This window comes from Eschrichtius robustus, chromosome 13 (assembly GCF_028021215.1).
Source record: "Eschrichtius robustus isolate mEscRob2 chromosome 13, mEscRob2.pri, whole genome shotgun sequence".
NCBI classification, from domain to species: domain Eukaryota; kingdom Metazoa; phylum Chordata; class Mammalia; order Artiodactyla; family Eschrichtiidae; genus Eschrichtius; species Eschrichtius robustus.
Window position 1 is genome coordinate 1,846,359 of NC_090836.1, and position 18,681 is coordinate 1,865,039.

Genomic DNA, 18,681 nt, shown 5'->3' on the forward strand with positions numbered 1-18,681 from the left:
CAGGGACACAGAGAGGAGGGTGGACCCAGCGGGGTCCCCAGCCTCCTTCACTGGGCTCTGCTGAGAGAATCAGGATAGAGGATGGGGCTGAGGAGCTGCAGGCCGAGGGACCCCGCCGCCAGAATAGAAGCAAGGGCTCTGTGCCGCAGCCCTCTGCTACTCAAGCGTGGTCCACAGACTATCGGCACCCGCCTCGCCAGGATCTTCCTAGACTCAGCCCAGGCCGACTGGGTCGGGATCTGCCTCTTAGCAAGATCTCAGGCCATTCACGTACCTGGTCACGTTTGAGAAGCACTGGGCTAGGTCACTCCTCTCCTGGCAAGGCAGACCCGGCACCTCCGGGGAGGCCCCGACAGGGGATGGCCGGGGCCCGGGCAGCGGGGGGCGGCGGTGATGGGGGATGCTGACGGTAACAGCTCCTGCAGGAGGGCTCCGCATGGGGAGAAACCATGCCCGCAGGGAAGCACCTGTGTACGGGCTCTCTGGGGTTAGAAGCGCTGTTAACACCGTTTTGTGGATGGGGACACTGAGGCTCGGGTCATGCAGTAACTTGCCTCCGGGCAGGCAGTGGAAGAGTGCAGCCTCGGGCCCAAGCGGCCCGGCGACAGAGCCACCAGCCAGCGGCCTCACAAGCCTGGAGGCCGGCTCTGCCTGACCCGCCTGCGCGGAGGCTCCTGGAGCCGGAGCAGGGAGAGGGCTGCATCCTCTGGTTTGTGCCGCCCTTCACGGCCCACCGGCCTTTCCTCGCCCTTCCGCTGCCTCTCTGTGCCCGACGCAGGTGCTCTCATCAAGCCGGGTCGCCCCCTCCCCGCCAGCCTTCTTCCCGGGGGCGTCACAGATGCAGTGGGGAGAGGGAGGCAGGGGTCTTGCTGGGGAGTGGGGGGTGCGCTGAGGTGAGGAGGTGGGCTGGGAGCTCCGCGGGGGTGGCAGCAGGAGCAGAAGGGCCCACGGGCTCCTGCGGAGTCGCATGGGGTGCGGCAGTCCCCGGAGACTGGGGTGGGGGTGGCGGGGACGGCTTCCCTGCCCCACGGGAGGAGCAGCCTGCCTCGCTCCCACCCCCGCAGACGCCCCGGTTAGGGTGGGAGCCCTGACCCCTCTGTGCTTCTGCCCCCCACTCCTCCTCCGGGCAGGGTTGGCTCAGTCTCCAGCCAGAAACCTCCAGCAAACCCACGCGGGCCTGGTGTCCACGCCCTTCCTCTGGTGCTGCGTGGTCACGTCCGTCCCCCCACGTCAGTGTCCAAGCCGCACAGCCATCAGCGCCCACTGTGCCTTGACCTGGGGCTCCTGCCCCCTGGGACGTCTTGCTGGCCTGCCGTGTCCCCCCCTCCCCAGGGACCTCCCTGTGGCCAAGGTTCCCCAACCCGGGACAAGGCCTCTGCGCCCCTTCACTGTGCAGACAGGTGAAGGTCACGGGCTAGCGAGAGGCAGGGCCGGGACGGAGGCCACGCCTGGGACTTCGAGGGCAGCATCTTCCCGCCCACCCGGCGGGGCTGAGAGGCACCCGGACAGCGGACAGGGGGACAGCGGGCGGACAGGGGGACAGCGGGCTGACAGGGGGACAGCAGGCGCCCGCGCTGAGCCCTGGGGTGCTGTCCAGGCTGCGCGCCCCACCTGCAGCCGCCGGTCTGGCCTTCCGGGCCCTTCCCGCCTCTCCCCTGCCTGGCATCCCCGTAACACACGCGGCTCAGGCAGCGCGGAAGCTGGTTTTTTTAAATCTCTAAATTTGTACTTGGAACAGACAAACCCCCTGGTGCATTTTTAAACGCGTGCCCCGTTCTCATGCCCGCCTTCCTGCAGCCTCGTTTCCTTGTCATCCTTCCTCGTCAGACATTCCCGATCCCAACCAGACCCTCCGGGAAGCGGAACAGAAAAGCCCCCATCACCCCTCGCAGGAGCTGCTCTTGGGCCCGCGGGCCTGGCTCAGGAGGTGGACCCAGGCAGGCAGGGTGGAGAGGCCTGATCTGTGTAGGAGGAGGGGGGAGGCCTCCCCAGGCACGCCAGCCCTAAAACACCCCCCTCCCCGTGCCCCTCAGCTTTGGGGGCTGGAAATGGGAGCAGGGTTTGCTTGTCCCAGGCGCGGCTTCCAGCCAAACCCCAAAGGAACCAGATCGGCTGCTGAAGAAGCTCCCCGTCCTCCTGCCACCCCCAGCTGGCTTCCCTGGTCTCCCTCTCTTGGCAAAGCTGGATGGAGCCTGTGCCGGGGTGGAGGGGGACATGGCCACGGGTCCCCTCCCAGCTGCGCTCCCCGGCCCATCTCCACACGCTCAGCCGGCCCCCCGGCCCTGTAGTTAGCTAAGCTGCCGGGTGTCAGTCTGAGCCAGACCAGGCAATGCCCCAGGCGGCCTGACAGCCAGGTGCCAGTGTCCCCACCAGCCACCCCAGACAGGCGGACTGCAGCTCAGGGAGAGGACAAAGGGCCCCGAGAGTGAGCGGGGAGGTTGGCACTCCCGGTCAGAAGGCCTCTATCCTGCGTTGTCCTGCCCCAGCCACGTACCACTCCCCCCAAGCTGAGTCCACCCCACCCCCCAAGGCCTCCTGAGCTCTTCGTAGGTAGAGAGGGTGTGCAGCTGGGGGACCCCAGCCCCACCGGGCCTGGGCGGGCTGGGGGCAGAGCTGGAGCCTCGAGGAAGGGCCGGAGGAAGGGCTCCAAGGCTCCTCTCCCGCATCCACTCCCGGCCACGCCCCCCCATACGAGCCGGGGACTCAGGTCCAGCTGGGGGGGGGCCCTCTGCACCCCTGTCCAAGGACAGCCTCCTAGAGGCCAGCGCCCCTCGCTGAGGGCGTCCTGTAGAGGCCGGTCAGCACCCCTGGTCCCTCCCCACGCTTCGGCGCCAGCCCTCCAGCCTGCCACCACACGGACGTCCTCTGTGCCGGCCCTGTCACCAGCGCCCCCTTTCCCCTGGCACCCGAGTCCCTGGGGCTGGCTGCCGAGCCGGGCATGCAGGCGGCACAGGGCTCCTGGCTGGCGCCCCCCATGCTGCAGGGACCGGTTTCTATGCCACCGGGCCCGTCATCTGGCACTGGCAATGCCTCCTCCCCCTCCTTCCCCCGCAGAATCCCACCTCCTGTCCCCAGCACTGGGAGGTCAGAGTTCCCTGTGTCCTTTGGCTGCCCAGGGGTCCGGTCCTGAGCATTGCCCCAGCCCCAGCCACTGCCGCCAGGCAGGCGGCAAAGCAGCTCTCCGTGCACGCAAGGAACCCAGCGGAGATGAGCTCGGGCCCCAAGCCTGGCCCCTGCACCCCCCGCGCCCCTGCCCAGCGCACGGCACTCACCTTCCGCACCCCAGCGAGCGCCCTGAATCAAGTGGTCTGAGCCGTCCAGTGAGCCCCTCCTGGGATTCCTGGAGAAAGGAGACAGCGAGCGCAGCGGCACCAGCCTGATCCCCCAGCAGGACCTGGCACGCAGAGCCCCGGCGGGAGGAACGCCTGAGGCCGTCTCCCACGGCGGGCAGCCGGGTCAATAACACACCGAGGAGGAGAGGGAGGGACGCGGGAGCCGTGGAGAGGGGCAGGCGGGGAGGGGGAGCGCGTGTGCGGAGCAGAGAGCAGCGAGTGACAGCGGGGGAATATCCGTGATGACAGCGACAGGCGCGCACACGGGAAGGCGGGCCCACGGAAGGCGGGCACACGGGCGCACACACACCGGAGGCGCTCACCCCTGAAACGCTCCCGTTTCAGGGGGAGACGCGGCCATGAACTCCGGCGGGAGGAGGACTGTTTACCAGGCCCCTCTGTTTTCCCTCCCCACCTCCGCAGGCTCTCCCTGCCCCGGCTGCCGCCCACTCTGGCTTTGTCCCCCCTCCCCTTGCCTTTGGGGACACAGGGGCAGGACCCAGGGGACAAAGGCCCCGGAAAGCTGGGTCTGAATCCTGTTCGGAGGTGGGGGCAGTATCTCCCACCCTGCCTGTAGGAAGGGAAAGCTGATCCGGGTCTCTGTCAAGGGGCGGCTTATTCCAGAGGGGGTAGCTGGAGGGGTGCACGGGGACCCATCTGCCTGGTGGTCCTTCGGAAAGGGGCCCCAGGCCACACAGCCGGTGGCACACAGTCACGCAGAGGTCACTGAGCCTGGTGACCCCAGACCGGGGCTATTTGGGGAGGGAAATGCAGGCAGGCTGGGCCGGGGGCCTGGGGTCAGGTTGTCTGGAGCACCCTGGGGTGAGCCCTGAGGAGGGGGCCAAACCCAGCCCCGCCTCCCCGGCCTGGGCTTCTGCTCCATCTCGGCTGGATGGGAAGAGACTGGTATCAAGAACTCAGAGACGTCTTTACCAGCCAATCAGGACAAAGGAGTTGGAGAAATTGATATTCCAAGGGAAGGCAAGTGTTGATCCAAAGGAAAGGAAGCCAGGGACCAAGTCAGGGGAGGAGCCGCCGGCCAGAGCTGGACACGTGGCATGTTTCTGGCATCCCTTTTCCATTCTGCCTGCTTTCTGGGGGGTCCACTGTCAGCCCTGGGTGCGGGTTGAGAGACCCCCTTGACTCAGGATGCCCCCACATCCTCTTCTGTCTGCTCCGCCGTTCGACACAGCAGGGATTCCCTGTCTCCCACCCCACGCCCATGCCACATGCACCTCACCTGCCCCCAAACACGCTTCCTGTCCCCCAGCTGCAGGAGAGTGTGTCCTTCCTGGAGTCTGGGACCCTCTCCTCACCCACGGGGTCCATCCTGCTCCTTGAAAACTCAACCAGAACTCACGTCCTGGTGCACCGTCCCAGGCTAGTGCCCGCGGGACCTTCTCCTCTGACCCGTATCACAGAGGACGCGTGGCAGCTTTCTGTGGGTGGTTCACCCCCTTTCCTACACTGGGGGCCCTCCCGGAAGAGGGGTCCACCTCGCCAGGCTGAGTGAGGAATGAGCCGGAGGAAAGAGCGCAGCCGGGTGTCAGGGCCCAGAGTCTGGGCTGTGCTGCTCACTGACCAGCCGTCAGCTGCCTGTTAGCCCCACAGCCCGGGGCTGCCCTGCAGTGAGCAGGAGGAGTGCAGGTCTCCGGGGTCCCTGGGCACCGGCTCCCCAGCTGGTACCTAAAAGATGGGCCCCCGCTGACCCCACAGCCCTCGTACAGGTCAGCACAGCCTGCAGCTGGGTTTCAAGGACCAAGTGGATGGGAGGGCGAGGGGGAAGATGGAGTTTCTGGCCCCCCCGGGGCATGACCCCCCCCCCCAGGGAGGGTTTGTGTGCGTGCAGCACAGCTGTTCTGTGATGACAAAGCAGCAAGGAGGTGACAGCCAGGACGCAGAGCAAAGAGGTGCATCTTGATAAGCCGTATGCCGCCTGTGGCCTTATTGAGGCTCTTTGTCTGCCAGCCAAGCAGCTCGGGTCTTAAAGAAAAGCTGCTTTGCAGGAAGGCAGGCAGAGGGAAGGCGGGACTCGGCCCGGGATGGGCGACAGGCCGGGCTGGGGCAGGAGGAAGGGGGTCCAATCGCTCCTCCTCCATCAGATTGCGGTAGGTCCCCCTGGGGACCGAGGTCGGGCTCTAACACAAGGACCCGCCAAGCACAGGCCTGGAGGGGTAAGCAGCCTGGAAGGATGGAGGCCTCGCCTGCCCTCGGCCCGGGCCTGGCTCTCTCCTCACCATGCGCTCTGCCCTGTCTGCAAAGCCCAGCACCCAGGGCTATTCTCTGCTGCACACAGCAGGCTTCCAGGAGGTGCCAGGGGCAGGGTGGCCAGCCTGGGGTCCACTGGAGCGAGGGAACGGGGGCCGAGGGCCGCCCTGGAGTCTCTCAGGAGAAGGCTGGGCTCTCGCGGTGTCTGGGGTGGAAAAGCACGATTTGGGGTGTGAGGCAGGCGTTGAACAGAAGGATCTGAAACAATTCGAGCCCCGAGGTGAAGCCGTCAGGCGTGGCAGAGCACGGCTAACAGTTCTCCCTGGAGGAGGTTCTTCTTGTGTCTCACCTGAACTCCCCGTCTCTTTGTGGGTTCCCTCCTGGGTCCTCGAGGGCACCAGAGCCCAGCTAGATCGCAAGCATCTATAGAAGGGCGGGGCCCCACGTGGATGAAGGAGTTCAGCAAGGTGCCCACACCGGAGGTAAGGGGAAGGCTTGCAGAACTGGCTTCCCAGCCAAGCGGCTGACTCAGTGGAATTCACAAGCATTTACTTATTTAGCTCGAAAAATATTAATTGAGCCCCGATGCGTGCTAGGTGCTATCCTAGGTGCTAGGTATCGGAACTCAACCCCCCACCCTCCCGCTTGCTCTTAGCCCCCATTCTAATGGGGCAAGACAGACTATAAATGAGAATAAAGTAAATAAGTCATGCATCTTAGAAAACAAAAAGAGTGATGATGAGATGAGATAGAGGGTGAAGGGCCGGCCGCAGGGAGGACTGCGTTATCTGGGAAGTCAGGACGCCGCCCCAGGAGATGCTGTTTGGGCCGAGATCCAGCCATGAGAAGGAGCCTCCTCCTAAAGTTCTAGGGAAGAGCATTCCCAGGGGAAGAAGGCAGCTGGTGCAAATGCCCTGGGGTGGGAACAGGCTTGGCCTGATTGAGGGAGAAAGGGATTTGGGCTGAAGTCAGAGGTAGGGCGGCGGGGCCAGCTCCCTTGGGGGCTTGGACACCAAATTACAAAGGGATTTCAATTTTGTTCTAAGGGCAGCGGGAAGGCTTGGAAGGTTTTGAGCAAGCGAGAGACGTGACTTGATCTTCGGGAAGGTCACTCTCGTGGTTCTGTGGGGAGCGACCCGCTCAGGGGGTCTGTGGCATTAATCCAAGTGGCTCTGGGGGGTAGCAGTAGGGGTGGAGAGAGTGGGCAGATGCGTGACGTTTCGGAACAAAGGCGGCAGCACTTGGGTGGGACGCGGGAAAATGATAACAATTAGGTAGAAGGTGTGTCCCCATGTGGGGAGGTTTGGGGAGGAAAAGCCAGAGTTAGGTCTTGAACTTGTGAAGTTTGAGATGCCTACTGGTGACCCAAGGGGACTGGCACCAGGCAGGTGGAAGCCCTAAATCCTAGGAGCGGGGCTTGCCTTGGAGGAGCCCGTGGTCCCACTGAGATGGAGCCTGGTTCCGGGGAACAGGCTTGAGGTCTCACTCCTCCCGTCTCTACCCACAAGCCTCAAAATCCTGCTTCATTAGAGAAGCACTAACCCCGCTCTCTCAAGACTCCCTGTGGTGGAATCACAGAATTTCTCCCAGCTCAGAGATGCCGGGACTCCAGGAGACTTGGCAGCGAGACATCGAGAGGCCGAGTCTGGCTCGAGAAAGAGTCTGAGAGCTTTGACGCAGAGGCCAGGGTCGGGATAAATAAGCGTTCCTAAATCCCAGAGGTTCGAACATCCTAAGCTTTCATGTGACTCCCCTCTGACAATTGTTAGGCGGTTCCACTCTTTCATGCAGCCTTTTTCTACAGGTGAGAGAAATCTGTCTAAAGTGAACATCAAGGGTGGTCCTAACAGGAAGAACGAGCGGCCTCCCGCAGCCTTAGAAACGGGGGGAGGGGAGCATGCCTCACCTGCAGCTCAGGTGCTGCACCTGGGTCTGTCCTCTTTGTCATGAACCGAGATGTGGGCCTACCCGTCCCCTTCCGGCCCACGCCTTTTACCCGCCCCCCCCCCCCCCCCCGGGCCTTGCAGCAACAAAGAAGCCCCCGACTGTGATGGAAAGTCTCTCCAGTGAGCCGTCACTGGGGTGACTGCAGAATGTCTCGTGAACACTGCATAGTGGCTGGAACCCCGACCCATCCCCACGTCACAGACAAGGGGAGCGGGCCCTGAGCGGGGAGCGGGCCCTGAGCGGGGAGCTTGCCCAGGCCTGTCAGCCCCCTCCCGACGGGGGCTCAAGTCAGGCCAGAGGAGAGAGGTGAGGTGCCTTAGAGACACCGGGCGCGTGGGTCCCGCTTCTGTGTTCAGGGGCCAGGCGGCTCGGGCGAGGCTTCCCCAGCCGTGAAGCCCCAGCGATAGCAGAGCCGGCCTGCTGTGTGGACACGAGCTCAGGACGCAGGGTGCCTGGCACTCAGCACACTTTCTATATTCTTGTCTCTGATGGTAGGAGGCCGGCCTCGTTTCTTTGTTCTTTTTCTTTCACTATAACCTGCCTTTCTTTCTATTCTCTGGCCCCAGATTTCTCTTGGCATCTGGGCACTGGCTTGCGTTCTCCAAGCGTTTGGGGACCAGAGAGGCGTGGCGGCCCTTGTGAGCGGCGGCATCAAAGCCTGGTTTTCTGGGGCTGGGAGCCTCCTGCAGGCCTGGGCGACACGGTCTCGACTTGCGAGGAAGGAGCCTTCTTACAGATCGGGGTGGGGGGCCGGAGCGGAGCAGGTGGAGGGGCTGTAACTACCCACAGAGGCCCTGAAATCCAGCCTCGGTCTCTGCGGGAAAGGGGAGAGCGGCCTTCCCAGGGCGCCTGCCTCGAGCTCCAGGGATGGAGAGACAGAGCCACCGGTGCCCCCCACCAGGAAGCTAGTCTGCACGCTGCCTAGTGGCCCCCCACCCCCTGCTGATGGGCCTCCTCCCTCTGACTCAGATCTGACGTCTTCTCTTGCCATCCCCCCCAACCCCGTCCCCAAACACCCCCATGGCCTTGCCTTCCCCGCTCCCGGCAGCCGTGGGCGTGCAGATGAGGATGGAGTTCCTGCAGCGTACGTTCTGGGCGGCCACCCGGCAGGTGGGTGCCAGGGGTCGGCGGGGGGGTGGACGCTCAGGGTGAGGACCCCCGACCTGTGCACCTGGCTGCTGCCACCAGCAAGGCCCTGCCTGCATCTCAGTGCCCGGACCCCCCAGCACACACTCCCCGCGCATACACGCAAGGCACACACGCCAGGCACGCGCCACGGGCGCACCACACAAGCACACACACACGTCACACCGTGCACATACCCCTTGAGTTCACACCATATTCACCAAACGGGTACGGGACACACCCCTGCACAACATCACAGGTGTGCTGTGGACTCCATCCCCACACGGATGCATCACACACACACGCACACACCACACACACACACGTGCACAGCTCACGGTTCCCCTCTTCCCTCCAGTGCGGCGCTGCGGAGGGTCCGTGCCCGGAGAGCTGCCAGGACAGTGTGAGCTCCCCACGGGGGTAACACGGTGGGAGAGGGAAGCAGCCCCCAACCCGCGTCCTCCCGATGGGCCAGCCCCTCCTTCCCTGCAGCCCGGGCTCCACACAGAGGGCCCCCGTATGCGGTCGGGTGGGCAGGGACCAGGGGTCAGCAGCAGGGCCTGGCCTTGACCTCCTTCTGGGCTTCTTCCCAGGACCTGGACTGCTTCGTCATCGACAACAACGGATTCATCCTGATCTCGGAGAGGCCCCAGGAGGTAAGGCACGCGGGAGGCCCAGCGGCCTCGATGGTTGGAGAAAGCCCAGAAGCAATCCCGGCCCAGGGCCAACTAGAGGAAAAGGTCTGATGAAAACGGAGTCTCTTCCTAGAACCACAGCCAGCTCCGCAAGACCCCAAAATCCAGACTTCTCAACTCAGACGCCCAGAGGAAATCTTACGTCTCTGGTCTTCTCCCACGATTGTTGGTAGGGAGTTGTCCACATGATGAGGCCCCGGCTTTTCTGTCTGCAGCCTTGCCCTGGGGGGCCTCCCCCAGAGTCCTACACCCCGTCCTGCTGCCCACCCCCTACCCCCCTCTGCCTCTCCCCTCTCCCATCAGGCCGTTCAGGCGGCTGTAACAAAACCCCCAGACTGGGCAGCTTACAAACCACAGTTCTGGGGGCAGGAGGTGCGAGGCCAGGGTGCCAGGGGCCGGGGTGGGCCCCGTCCAGGTTGCGGGGTTCTCACCGTGCCCCCTCCTGGCGCAAGGGACAGGGAGGCCTCTGGGGTCTCTTTTCTAAGGGCACCAACCCCACTGTGAGGGCTCTGCCCTGGGGGGTATGTTTCAGCATGTGAATCTGGGGGACACACAGGCCACGGCGCCCACCCTTCTATCTCCTTGGGGCCGGGTCCAGGCCTTCCCGCTTCGTGCGCGCTTCCCGTCTGGACCTCCCTTGTGGGAAATTCTGTCCTAACCCCCCAACCTGGCTTTGCTGCGAAGGGGAGTGAAGGGTGACACTCCCCATCACACGGCATGGCTGCGCACCCAGGAACCCCACGTGCCCAGAACGGCCGAGGAGAAGGTATAGCCACAACCTTGTCTTTGCTGAGCCCCAAGTTGTTTATTTAGCCAGGAATTACACCTGAACCAACCCTGAACACATTCACCTAAAGTGATGCCTTGAAATGAGCCAGAAGCATCAAGGGGCCTCCAGCCTAAGGGACACGGTGCGTGGTCCAGCGGGAGCTTTTCCGCTAATCAGACGTGTGGTTGGGTGGCCTGGGCCCATCTCCCCCTGTTGGAATAAGGGCCTGGGCTGCGTGATTTCTCAGGTCTGGGTGCCCGAGTGCCGGCAGAGCCGCGGGGAGCGAGCCGATCTATGACAGCAAAGTTACTCAGATTTCTATTTCTCTCAGTACTTGTCTACTCAGCGTATTTACCCTTATTTTCTCAGCCATTACGTTATCTTATCACCCCGTGTGTAGTTTTAAAAGCCACCTCACGTCCTTTGTAAAACAGAGGGCGTAAATGAAATCTAATTTTCATCACAGGGTTGGGACCTTCCAGGGGCCTCCACACAGCCCCCTCTCCCCCCAACCCCAACCAGGCCCCATCAGGGGTGGGACGTCCCTCCATCATCTCTGGTGACATTATTAGGCTCATTTTATACCCGAGGGACAAACTGAGGCTCTGCCAGTTTAGGTTATTAACCCGAAAGCTCATGGCTGCAGAAAAGCCAAACTTTGAACCTAGAGATACAAGTAGAGAGCTGTGACTTGGGGGAGGTTCTAGAAAAGCCCTCCTGGGAGGGAGACCAGGCTGGGGGAGCAGTGGCTTTGATGGGACCGAGAATTAGTAGGGCGGGGCCGGTGTCCTCGCTGGGCTCCCGGGGGTCATCCTCCCGCCGAGCCCCTGCCCCAAGTCACCTGCTGCCACTCAGGGCAGAGTTCTCGCACCTGCTGGCTCAGCAGAGTCTTAGGAATTAGGACCCAGAAGCCTGCATCAGTCTCCAGGGCTGGTGCCGGGGCTCTGGGGGCGGCGGTCTCCGCCCCCTGGACGGCTCTGACCCCAGACCTGGGCTGTGAGGCTCTGAGAGGGCTCGAGGGGTAACACAGCGTGTGCGGGCAGCCCTGTGTCAGGAGTCACGACGCCTGTGCCCGGTGGACACTGGAGACTAGAGTGAGGCTTGGCCTGAAGGTCCGCGGAGGACGGAGCTGGAAGCCGGGCGCTGACTGTCCAGCCATCCAGCCATTTCTGCTTTTTTTAAACTCATTCACTCCACAGCCCTGCAGCACTTACCTGTTGCTCTGTAACAAATCACCCCCAGCGGGAGGGCTTACACCCCAAGACTCACGATATCTCCCAGCCTCTATGGTGAGGAGCCCGGTGTGCTCGGCGGGCGGCCCAGGCTCGGGGTCTCCACGAGGCATCAGCGGGGCCTGACCTGCGAAGGGCCAGCCTCCGCGCCAGATCCCGCTGCCCCGGGGGCCTCCTGGGGGGCGGCTCGCCCCACCAAAGCGCAAGGCTGAGGAGAGCCAGCGAGTGTCAGCAGCATGAGGCCACGGTCCCCTGGGACCGGCTCTCGGAAGGGACAGCGCCACTTGGACCATGTTCCGTTCACTAGAAGCAGGTCGCTGGGTCCAGCCTACACGCAGGGGAAGGGTACGGAGCCGTGAGGCCCAGGAGGCCGGGCGACTGTGACCCGTCCAGACTCTCCCACCACAGACTCCTACCCGCTCCCCAGGCACACCCAAGAGCCTCAAGGGCCCGTGACCTGGCCCCTCCCCCCTCATTAGCCCCTCCCCCTTTCATCCCTGGGCCTCAGAGTTCGGTAGGGGGACCAGTAGCCTCTGGGGGCTTGATAGAAATGCGAGTTCTCAGGCCCCACCCCAGACCGAGCGAATCAGAAACTGGGGGTGGGCGACCACCTGCACTGCAAGCTCCCCCCACCCCCCCGCATGTAATGAGGTCCGAGGACCACTGCCCCGGGCCGCAGCGCCGGCTGCTGGTGGTCTGGATGCACCTTGCCGCCTAGGCGCCCGTGCCAGAAGGCCCAGGTGACACTCCCTGTCCTGCCAGGCCCATCCCGGGGCCCAGGGAGGGAGGCCTGTTGCTTCCATGGTGCCAGCGGGGGCTGCCCTCCTGAAGAAGAGGTGGGTGCTCTCTGCCAGGGCAGCCTGTCCTGGAGGTCACGTTGAACGGGGGACACCTTTCTCCAGGGTCCAGGAGCTTGTCTTACTCTCAGGAAACTCCCCTTCCAGAATCAGGGGTCTGGACAGTGGGGATATCGGTGAATAAGCCTGGAGTCAAGACAGACGGGGGGACAGGCTCGTGGGGAGGGAGCCAGCCTCACCGGGAGCCTCGGTTCCACCCGGATCAGGAGTCTCAGGTCACTCAGCCTCACCCTGGTCGCTTCACTCACTCTGCCCTTCAGCAGATGCGCAAACAGTCACCATGGCCTCTGGGGATCCGCCCGCCAGGATCTCACTGTCTGGTAACACAGACACACACACATGCACGCACATGCACGTGCATAAAACACACACGACAAATCAAGTTTCACCTTCCTGCACGCAATTCACCCGGAAGTGTTCAAAGAATTCTGCACCTTTTAAAAAACAAATCTGATTGCAACGCCTAGATTGATTTCACCCCAACTTAGAATTTAAAAGTACTGAGAGGCGTGGCTGGAGCCGGCCCAGGAGAGGGGGCCCGTGGAGTGGAGCCACAGGGACCACGATGCGAGGGCATCTGGAGGGGAAACCCAAACACAGGTAAAGCCTGGCGCTCGGAGCAATGTCCTCACTCATCCTGCTGTCCCCCCCTCCTCCCCTCACAGATGGGACGATTCCTGGGGGAGGTGGACGGCGCCCTCATGACCCAGCTGCTCAGCATGGGGGTGTTCAGCCAGTAAGTAGGGCAGGCGCCACACCCCTCCCCCCAATACACACTGAGGAGGGGGGATCGGATGCTAAATGGACCAGACAGATTTCAGAAACCCACAGTGAGCCCCACAGGGCTCCAAAAGCAGCCTTTCTGAAGCCCGGAACTTGATGGGGGCGGGGAGCGGGGAGCGGGGCTGAGGTCATGCGACCCTTAGCAGGAAAACCAGATTTGCTGTTCGTTGTCTTTGAAGCAGCGCAAGAACAGAAATGTCATTTTCTGACCTGCCGATCACGCACTGCCCCGGATCTGGGTGACCAAAAACCTGGCTGCAAACTCCCCCAGGGCGGGGGTGGGGCAGGGGATGGGGTCCAGACTGCCATGCCCTGCTTCTGGTTTCAGAGTGACCATGTACGACTACCAGGCCATGTGCAAACCTCCGACCCACCACCACAGCGCCTCCCAGCCCCTGGTCAGCGTGAGTGTCACCCCATACCCCGCCCCCGCCGGGCGCCAGCCTGTCCCTTTCTCTCCAGGGCCCCAGGGCCACTCTCAGTCCTCTCCCAGTGCCCCCGGAACACAGCCCGCTCCCCCGCACCAGGGTCTTATCTGGGGGCCCTCAGGGTGATTGCTCTGGCAGAGGAACAGGTTGCAGCCCCTTTCTTGCCTATTTCCCACCTTCACCCCCAGTGCCATCCACACATCATCAGGGACCCCAGAGATGCCACCCAGTGTGATGACAGGCACCGTCCGCCCTACAGTAGGAATTTCCCAGAAAACGCAGCTTTCCGCTGCTTCCGCTGCCAGAAAGGGGTGGAGGAGAGCCCGGGGTGTGGTCTCTGATGGCGCAGAGCAAGGGGGCCCTGGGGCTCACTCACAGTGTGTTCGCTCTCCTCCCAGCCCATCTCTGCCCTCCTGACTGCTACCAGGTGGCTGGTGAATGAGCTCTTGCTGTGAGTGAGGGGCTGGGGGGCTTTGTGCAGGGGTGGTTTATGAGGGAGCCCTTTGAGGGGAGCTGCCGAGGTCCCCACGACCCCAAAGGAGGAGGGTGAGGTCCCCAGGTGGAACCGGCCAGGCCTGTATGGGACGCCCCTCCTACATGCCGCTGCCACCAGAAGCCTCCAGCAGGGACAAGGGTGTCCTGGGGGCAAGGGGCAGACAGCTTGGGGGCCCACTGGAGAGGGCAAGCAGGTCTCTGAGATTCACCTGTGCCTGACAGGCTCCTGCTGGAGTGGAGCGCCTGGGGCTCCTGGCGTGGGGACAGCGGGGCAGAGGGTGAGTGTCGTTCCAGCCTCCACCTGGAAACCGTCCCCTCAGGGGGAGGGGCAGGGGGGCTCCGGAGAGTCCACCGCTCACATCCAACCTGTCGGCTTCTCTCATCACCTTCCCTCACCCCTGTGTGACGTCACACCATACCGGGGCACCACCGATCCACGTGACATCATCCATCCCATGTGACGTCATTCACCCCGTGTAACATCATCCATCTCGTGTGACATCATCCATCCCGTGTGATGTCATTCATCCCGTGTGACATCACGCCCACACCATGTGACATCACCACCTGTGTGACATCATCACCACCCCATGCCGTGCGCGGGTCCTGGACAGCCAAGGCCGTCTTCCATCACTGTAAGTAGGGCAGCCAAGGAGTTGGGTGCTGGGCTGGGCGCTGTCCTGGAGAGCTCTCTCCATCTGGACCTCCTGACTCCGAAGGCCCCTCCCAACTTGCAGCCCTGCTCCTTCGGGGTGTGGGTGTAGCCCAGAGCTCATCCCACACAAGTGCAGCCCTGCCCCGGGGAAACGGAGCCCCCCAGCCCTCTCCTGGGCTGAGAGCACTTACAGCGCCAGGAGGAAATCTGTGTGGTCCCGAGGCCGTAGCCCCTCGCGGGCGAGCGGGGTCTGCTCCCCCAGGGGTGGACGTGGGCCCTCCGGGGCGGCTGCCAGGCCTTTGCCCCTGTGTTTGCTGAGTCCTTTCTGAGCCGACTCTAGTGACCACACAGGCCCCACTGAGGAGCCCGGGAGGCTGGGCGCAGGGCCCCTGCCTGGCTCTCCAAGTAGCCACGGGGGCAGGGGGCGGGGGCGGACCCAGGGCTTGTCCAGGAGCTGCCCGTGCAGGGCGCCCGCTGGGCCCCCCGCAGGGAGGGAGGGGGGAGAGGACGAAGGGCTGCCGTCTCCCAGGCCCCCCCCCAAGCCCCTGCCCTCCTCTCAGCCCCTGGACGTCACTGCTGACGGTGAGGAGAGAGACGGGTATCCCCAGGGTCCCCGAGCGTGTCACCCACACGCGGCCACTCCCCTCCCCCGGCCCCAAGTCCTGACCGGGGAGCCACCTGCCAGTGGACGGACGTCTCACTCCTGGCACGGTGACCGCACTGCCCGGGGCGTCAAAGCCCATCCCCGCAGCTGTGGCCGAGGCGCCCGAGTCCACGCCCTTTCCGTGTCCCGGCAGCCCACAAGCACAAGAAGCAGGACGTGCTGCAGCCCTGCGACACCACCTACCCCGTGTTCGTGCACCAGACGGCCATCCGGGGGGCCGACGGCGTCGTGGAGTGCGGGGGCTGCCAGAAGTGAGCAGGGCTGAGCGGGACGGGGGAGGGATCCCCGCGGGCGAGGCTCAGCAGAGGGACCACAGGCCGGGCGCCCAGGGCGCCAAGTGTGGGGCTGGCCGGGGACGGGAGAGGCCCCAGGATGCTTCTGGGAGTGGCTGGGGCACCTGGCACTTCCATCTCTGGGTCCCACTCCCGAGGGGAGGTGGCTGGTCCCCCAGCTCTGCCAGGCCCTGACCCAGGGAGGAAGGGAGGCCTGGCTGAAAGTTCTGTCCCACTGACTCTCGCCTGGACCCCGGGCCGCCCCACCCCCAGGAGGTTCTGTCCTGACCCCGAGGCTATGGTCTTCCCTAGGCTGTGCCCCTGGCCAGCGTGCCACTCCCCCGGGGTTTCCCAGGATGTCCCTGAGACCCAGGCCTCAAGCAAACTACCTTCTAGTGTGGTGCCTCAGACTTTGGCATCAGAGTCAGGCCCATCTCGTGCGGGCGTGTGCTGGAGGGAGGGATTCTACCCTCACCGCAGCCAGTTTCTCGGGAATATTGTTATTTGTACACTTGTCTCAGAGGCTGGCAGTGCGGATACACGAACAGTGCGGGTAAAGCGAAGTCCTCAGAGTAGATGGACTTGATTTGTGACCTCGGGCGCATTACTTAACCCTCTTCTGGCTTCAGTTTTCCCACCTGCAAAACAGGGATAATACCAACCTCATACAGCGCGGTGAAGGTTAAATATATACGTGTGCCTGTGCGCACGTGTGTATGTATGCATGTGCGTGTACACGTGTGTGTGCACGCGCATGTAGGAAGTCCTCCACCCCATAGCAGATGCCGGGCAGTGGCTGTTGCCAACGCACTGGCCGAGCGAGGGACCACGACCGGCTTGCACCTGCTCTCCCTCCCCTCCAGGCGGCGTGTGGGACTGTGGGACCACCTCACGGCCAAGCGCGAGCACTGCATCCCCGCCCGGAGCAGAGGCGGCCATGCAGCCCTGATTGCTTGGGACAGTCCTGACTTGCTGTCCCCATGTGGGTCAACAGCAGCTCCTGTCCCCTCCCCCGCAGATGTTTGGGCTTCCTCACTTCCAATCTGCTAGGAAAGGAGCAGAGCAGCTGCAAAGGCTCGTGGGGAAAATAAGCCAGGCAGCCCATCGGTTGCTGGGACGGTTCCCGGGCTGCCCCCCCGGGCTGACCTGGCCCCGAGTCCTCACACCCGGCTCCAAAAGAGCCTCCCCTACAAGCCCAGGGTCCAGCTGCCGCAGGAACCTCCACAAGCCAACCTCTCTGCCGCAGGACATTCGTGATGCAACAGATTCCCACCAGCAACCTTCTCCTCCTGGTGACGGACCCCACCTGTGACTGCAGCATCTTCCCGCCAGTCCTGCAGGAGGCTACGGAAGTCAAATATATCCTCCCGACCCTCCAGCGTGTACGGGCGAGGGAGGGGTGGCGGGTAGGACATGACACTGAGGGGCTCAGATTTTGAGAGGCAGGGGCCAGCCTCCCTTTTGCCATCAACACCTCCCCTCCCCCAAGAGCATCGCTACCTGTTCTCCCACCCTCCCCGGGGCCCCGGTGCTGCTCCTGACCCCGGAAGCCGCTTCCAAGGCAGCTGGTCCCACCAGAAGTAAGTTCTTCCAGAGCTCGGTCCCCAGAGTCTCCAGAATTATCTCCGTCGGCAGGTGTGTTCACCTTAACAGTGAATTCTGCACATAACGCCACAGTCAAGTGTGACAAGATGCGCTCCCGGAGGCTCCGCCGGCGACCGGATGCCTGCCACGCCTTCCATCCAGAGGTAGGGGCTGGGGTGGGCTCCATCCCCAAACCCTCAGCCCTGAGCTTGTGCCCTTCAGATGTGAGAGCGTCTGGACACGTGGATGCAGCTGTGAGGGCACCTGCGTGGATGACCCATCCACCCTGGAATCACCCATACGTGTGCATTCACGCTGGGCCCCGTGTCATTCAGATACTAAGTCAGCGGGAGGGACCCAGGGGCGTTTTACAAGGAGAGCCGCATCTCCCAGGGTCGGGGCCCTCCGTGCGTTATAACACAGCCTCTCCACACGGCCCTCGCTGCACTCAGCTCCACGTGGTCCAAGCAAGTAGGAGGAAACCGTTAGGCACATAATACCGCTGGTGACCGGCCCTGTGCACCCACCACGTAGCTGGGCTCCTCGTACATGGGGCCGTCCTTGCTGGACATGGCTGCCTCCACACCCAAGATGCTCCCGGAGTCCAGGGCTTCTCTGAAGTCCTTCTAAGAGGATGAGCCCACAGCCCCTCCAAGCCTGGGGCCAGCGAGAAGGCTCGAGTCCAGCTCTGGGGCTGAGTGAGCAGCCTCTGCCTTCCCCTAGAAGGCAGGGGTCTAAGAAGGGGGGCAGTGTTCCCTCCGCTTGCTGGAACCTCCCTCTCTCCCCAGCCCCTTGGCCCCTATTAGTCCCAGCGATCCTTCTCCAGACTCCCGGCCTCCTCTGCTTGGGGCGGTCGCCCCATCGTGAGTGCTCTGGGTTCACAGGAGAACGCCCAGGACTGTGGCGGCGCCTCGGACACCTCAGCCTCGCTGCCCCTGCTCCTGCTGCCCCTGGGTGCCTGGGTACTGCTGCCCCGGCTGCTGCGGTGACACCTGCTCCGGCCGGCCGGTTTTGACAAGGTGACCCTTCCAGAGACATTGTAAAGAGTCAGCAGCTGAAGTGGGGTCCAGCGCTCTACAGTTGGGTTCTCACCCAGGTCCAGGCTCATCCAGTCTTGGGCTGATGGTCCCCCCTCCTGAGATTGCTGGACGGAACCAGAAATCACTCCCAGAGACCTTCCGGGCGCCTGGTACCATCCACCCCGCGTCTCAATTGGGCAGCCTCCCTCCCCTCCTACCTTCTCTTTGGAGTCCAGCGTGAACTCAGTTTGGACCAAGACAAGAGTTTTGTTCTGTCTATTCCCCAGAAGTCCAGACCCAGCCAAAGCAAGGGGCAGCTCTTTCTAATGAATCTGGTTGGTCTTCAGTAGAATCCAAGGACTTAAATGTACTGAGAAAGAGGAGAGGAATGAGGGCCACAGCAGAAAGAGGAGGAGGGCAGGAACGGGCCCCATGGGAAACACAGCTTCCCTAGGGTGAGATGCCTGATGGGGGATCAGCTCAGTCTCCCAGCTGCAGCTCAAAAAATGTGTGTGTGTGTGCGCGTGCGTGAGAGAGAGACAGAGACAGAGAGACAGAGAGAGACAGAGAAAAGGCAGGGTCCTTTACATGAACATGGCCACGCGTGATGTCCACG

At 63.2% G+C, this 18,681-nt stretch overlaps 1 protein-coding gene across 1 annotated transcript in view; it reads left to right on the plus strand.

Annotated features, from left to right (window-relative positions):
- Positions 1–18,035, plus strand: part of CACNA2D4 (calcium voltage-gated channel auxiliary subunit alpha2delta 4) — an 83,968-nt gene extending 65,933 nt beyond the window's left edge. The window contains exons 27-38 of the mRNA XM_068560850.1: positions 8,536–8,597; positions 8,971–9,015; positions 9,206–9,268; positions 12,831–12,901; positions 13,277–13,352; positions 13,775–13,827; positions 14,094–14,149; positions 14,486–14,506; positions 15,324–15,441; positions 16,709–16,821; positions 17,128–17,210; positions 17,931–18,035. Of these exons, the coding sequence (XP_068416951.1) occupies positions 8,536–8,597; positions 8,971–9,015; positions 9,206–9,268; positions 12,831–12,901; positions 13,277–13,352; positions 13,775–13,827; positions 14,094–14,149; positions 14,486–14,506; positions 15,324–15,441; positions 16,709–16,821; positions 17,128–17,210; positions 17,931–18,035 (866 nt within the window). The remainder of the gene's footprint in view (positions 1–8,535; positions 8,598–8,970; positions 9,016–9,205; positions 9,269–12,830; positions 12,902–13,276; positions 13,353–13,774; positions 13,828–14,093; positions 14,150–14,485; positions 14,507–15,323; positions 15,442–16,708; positions 16,822–17,127; positions 17,211–17,930) is intronic.
- The last annotated feature ends 646 nt before the right edge of the window (positions 18,036–18,681 follow it).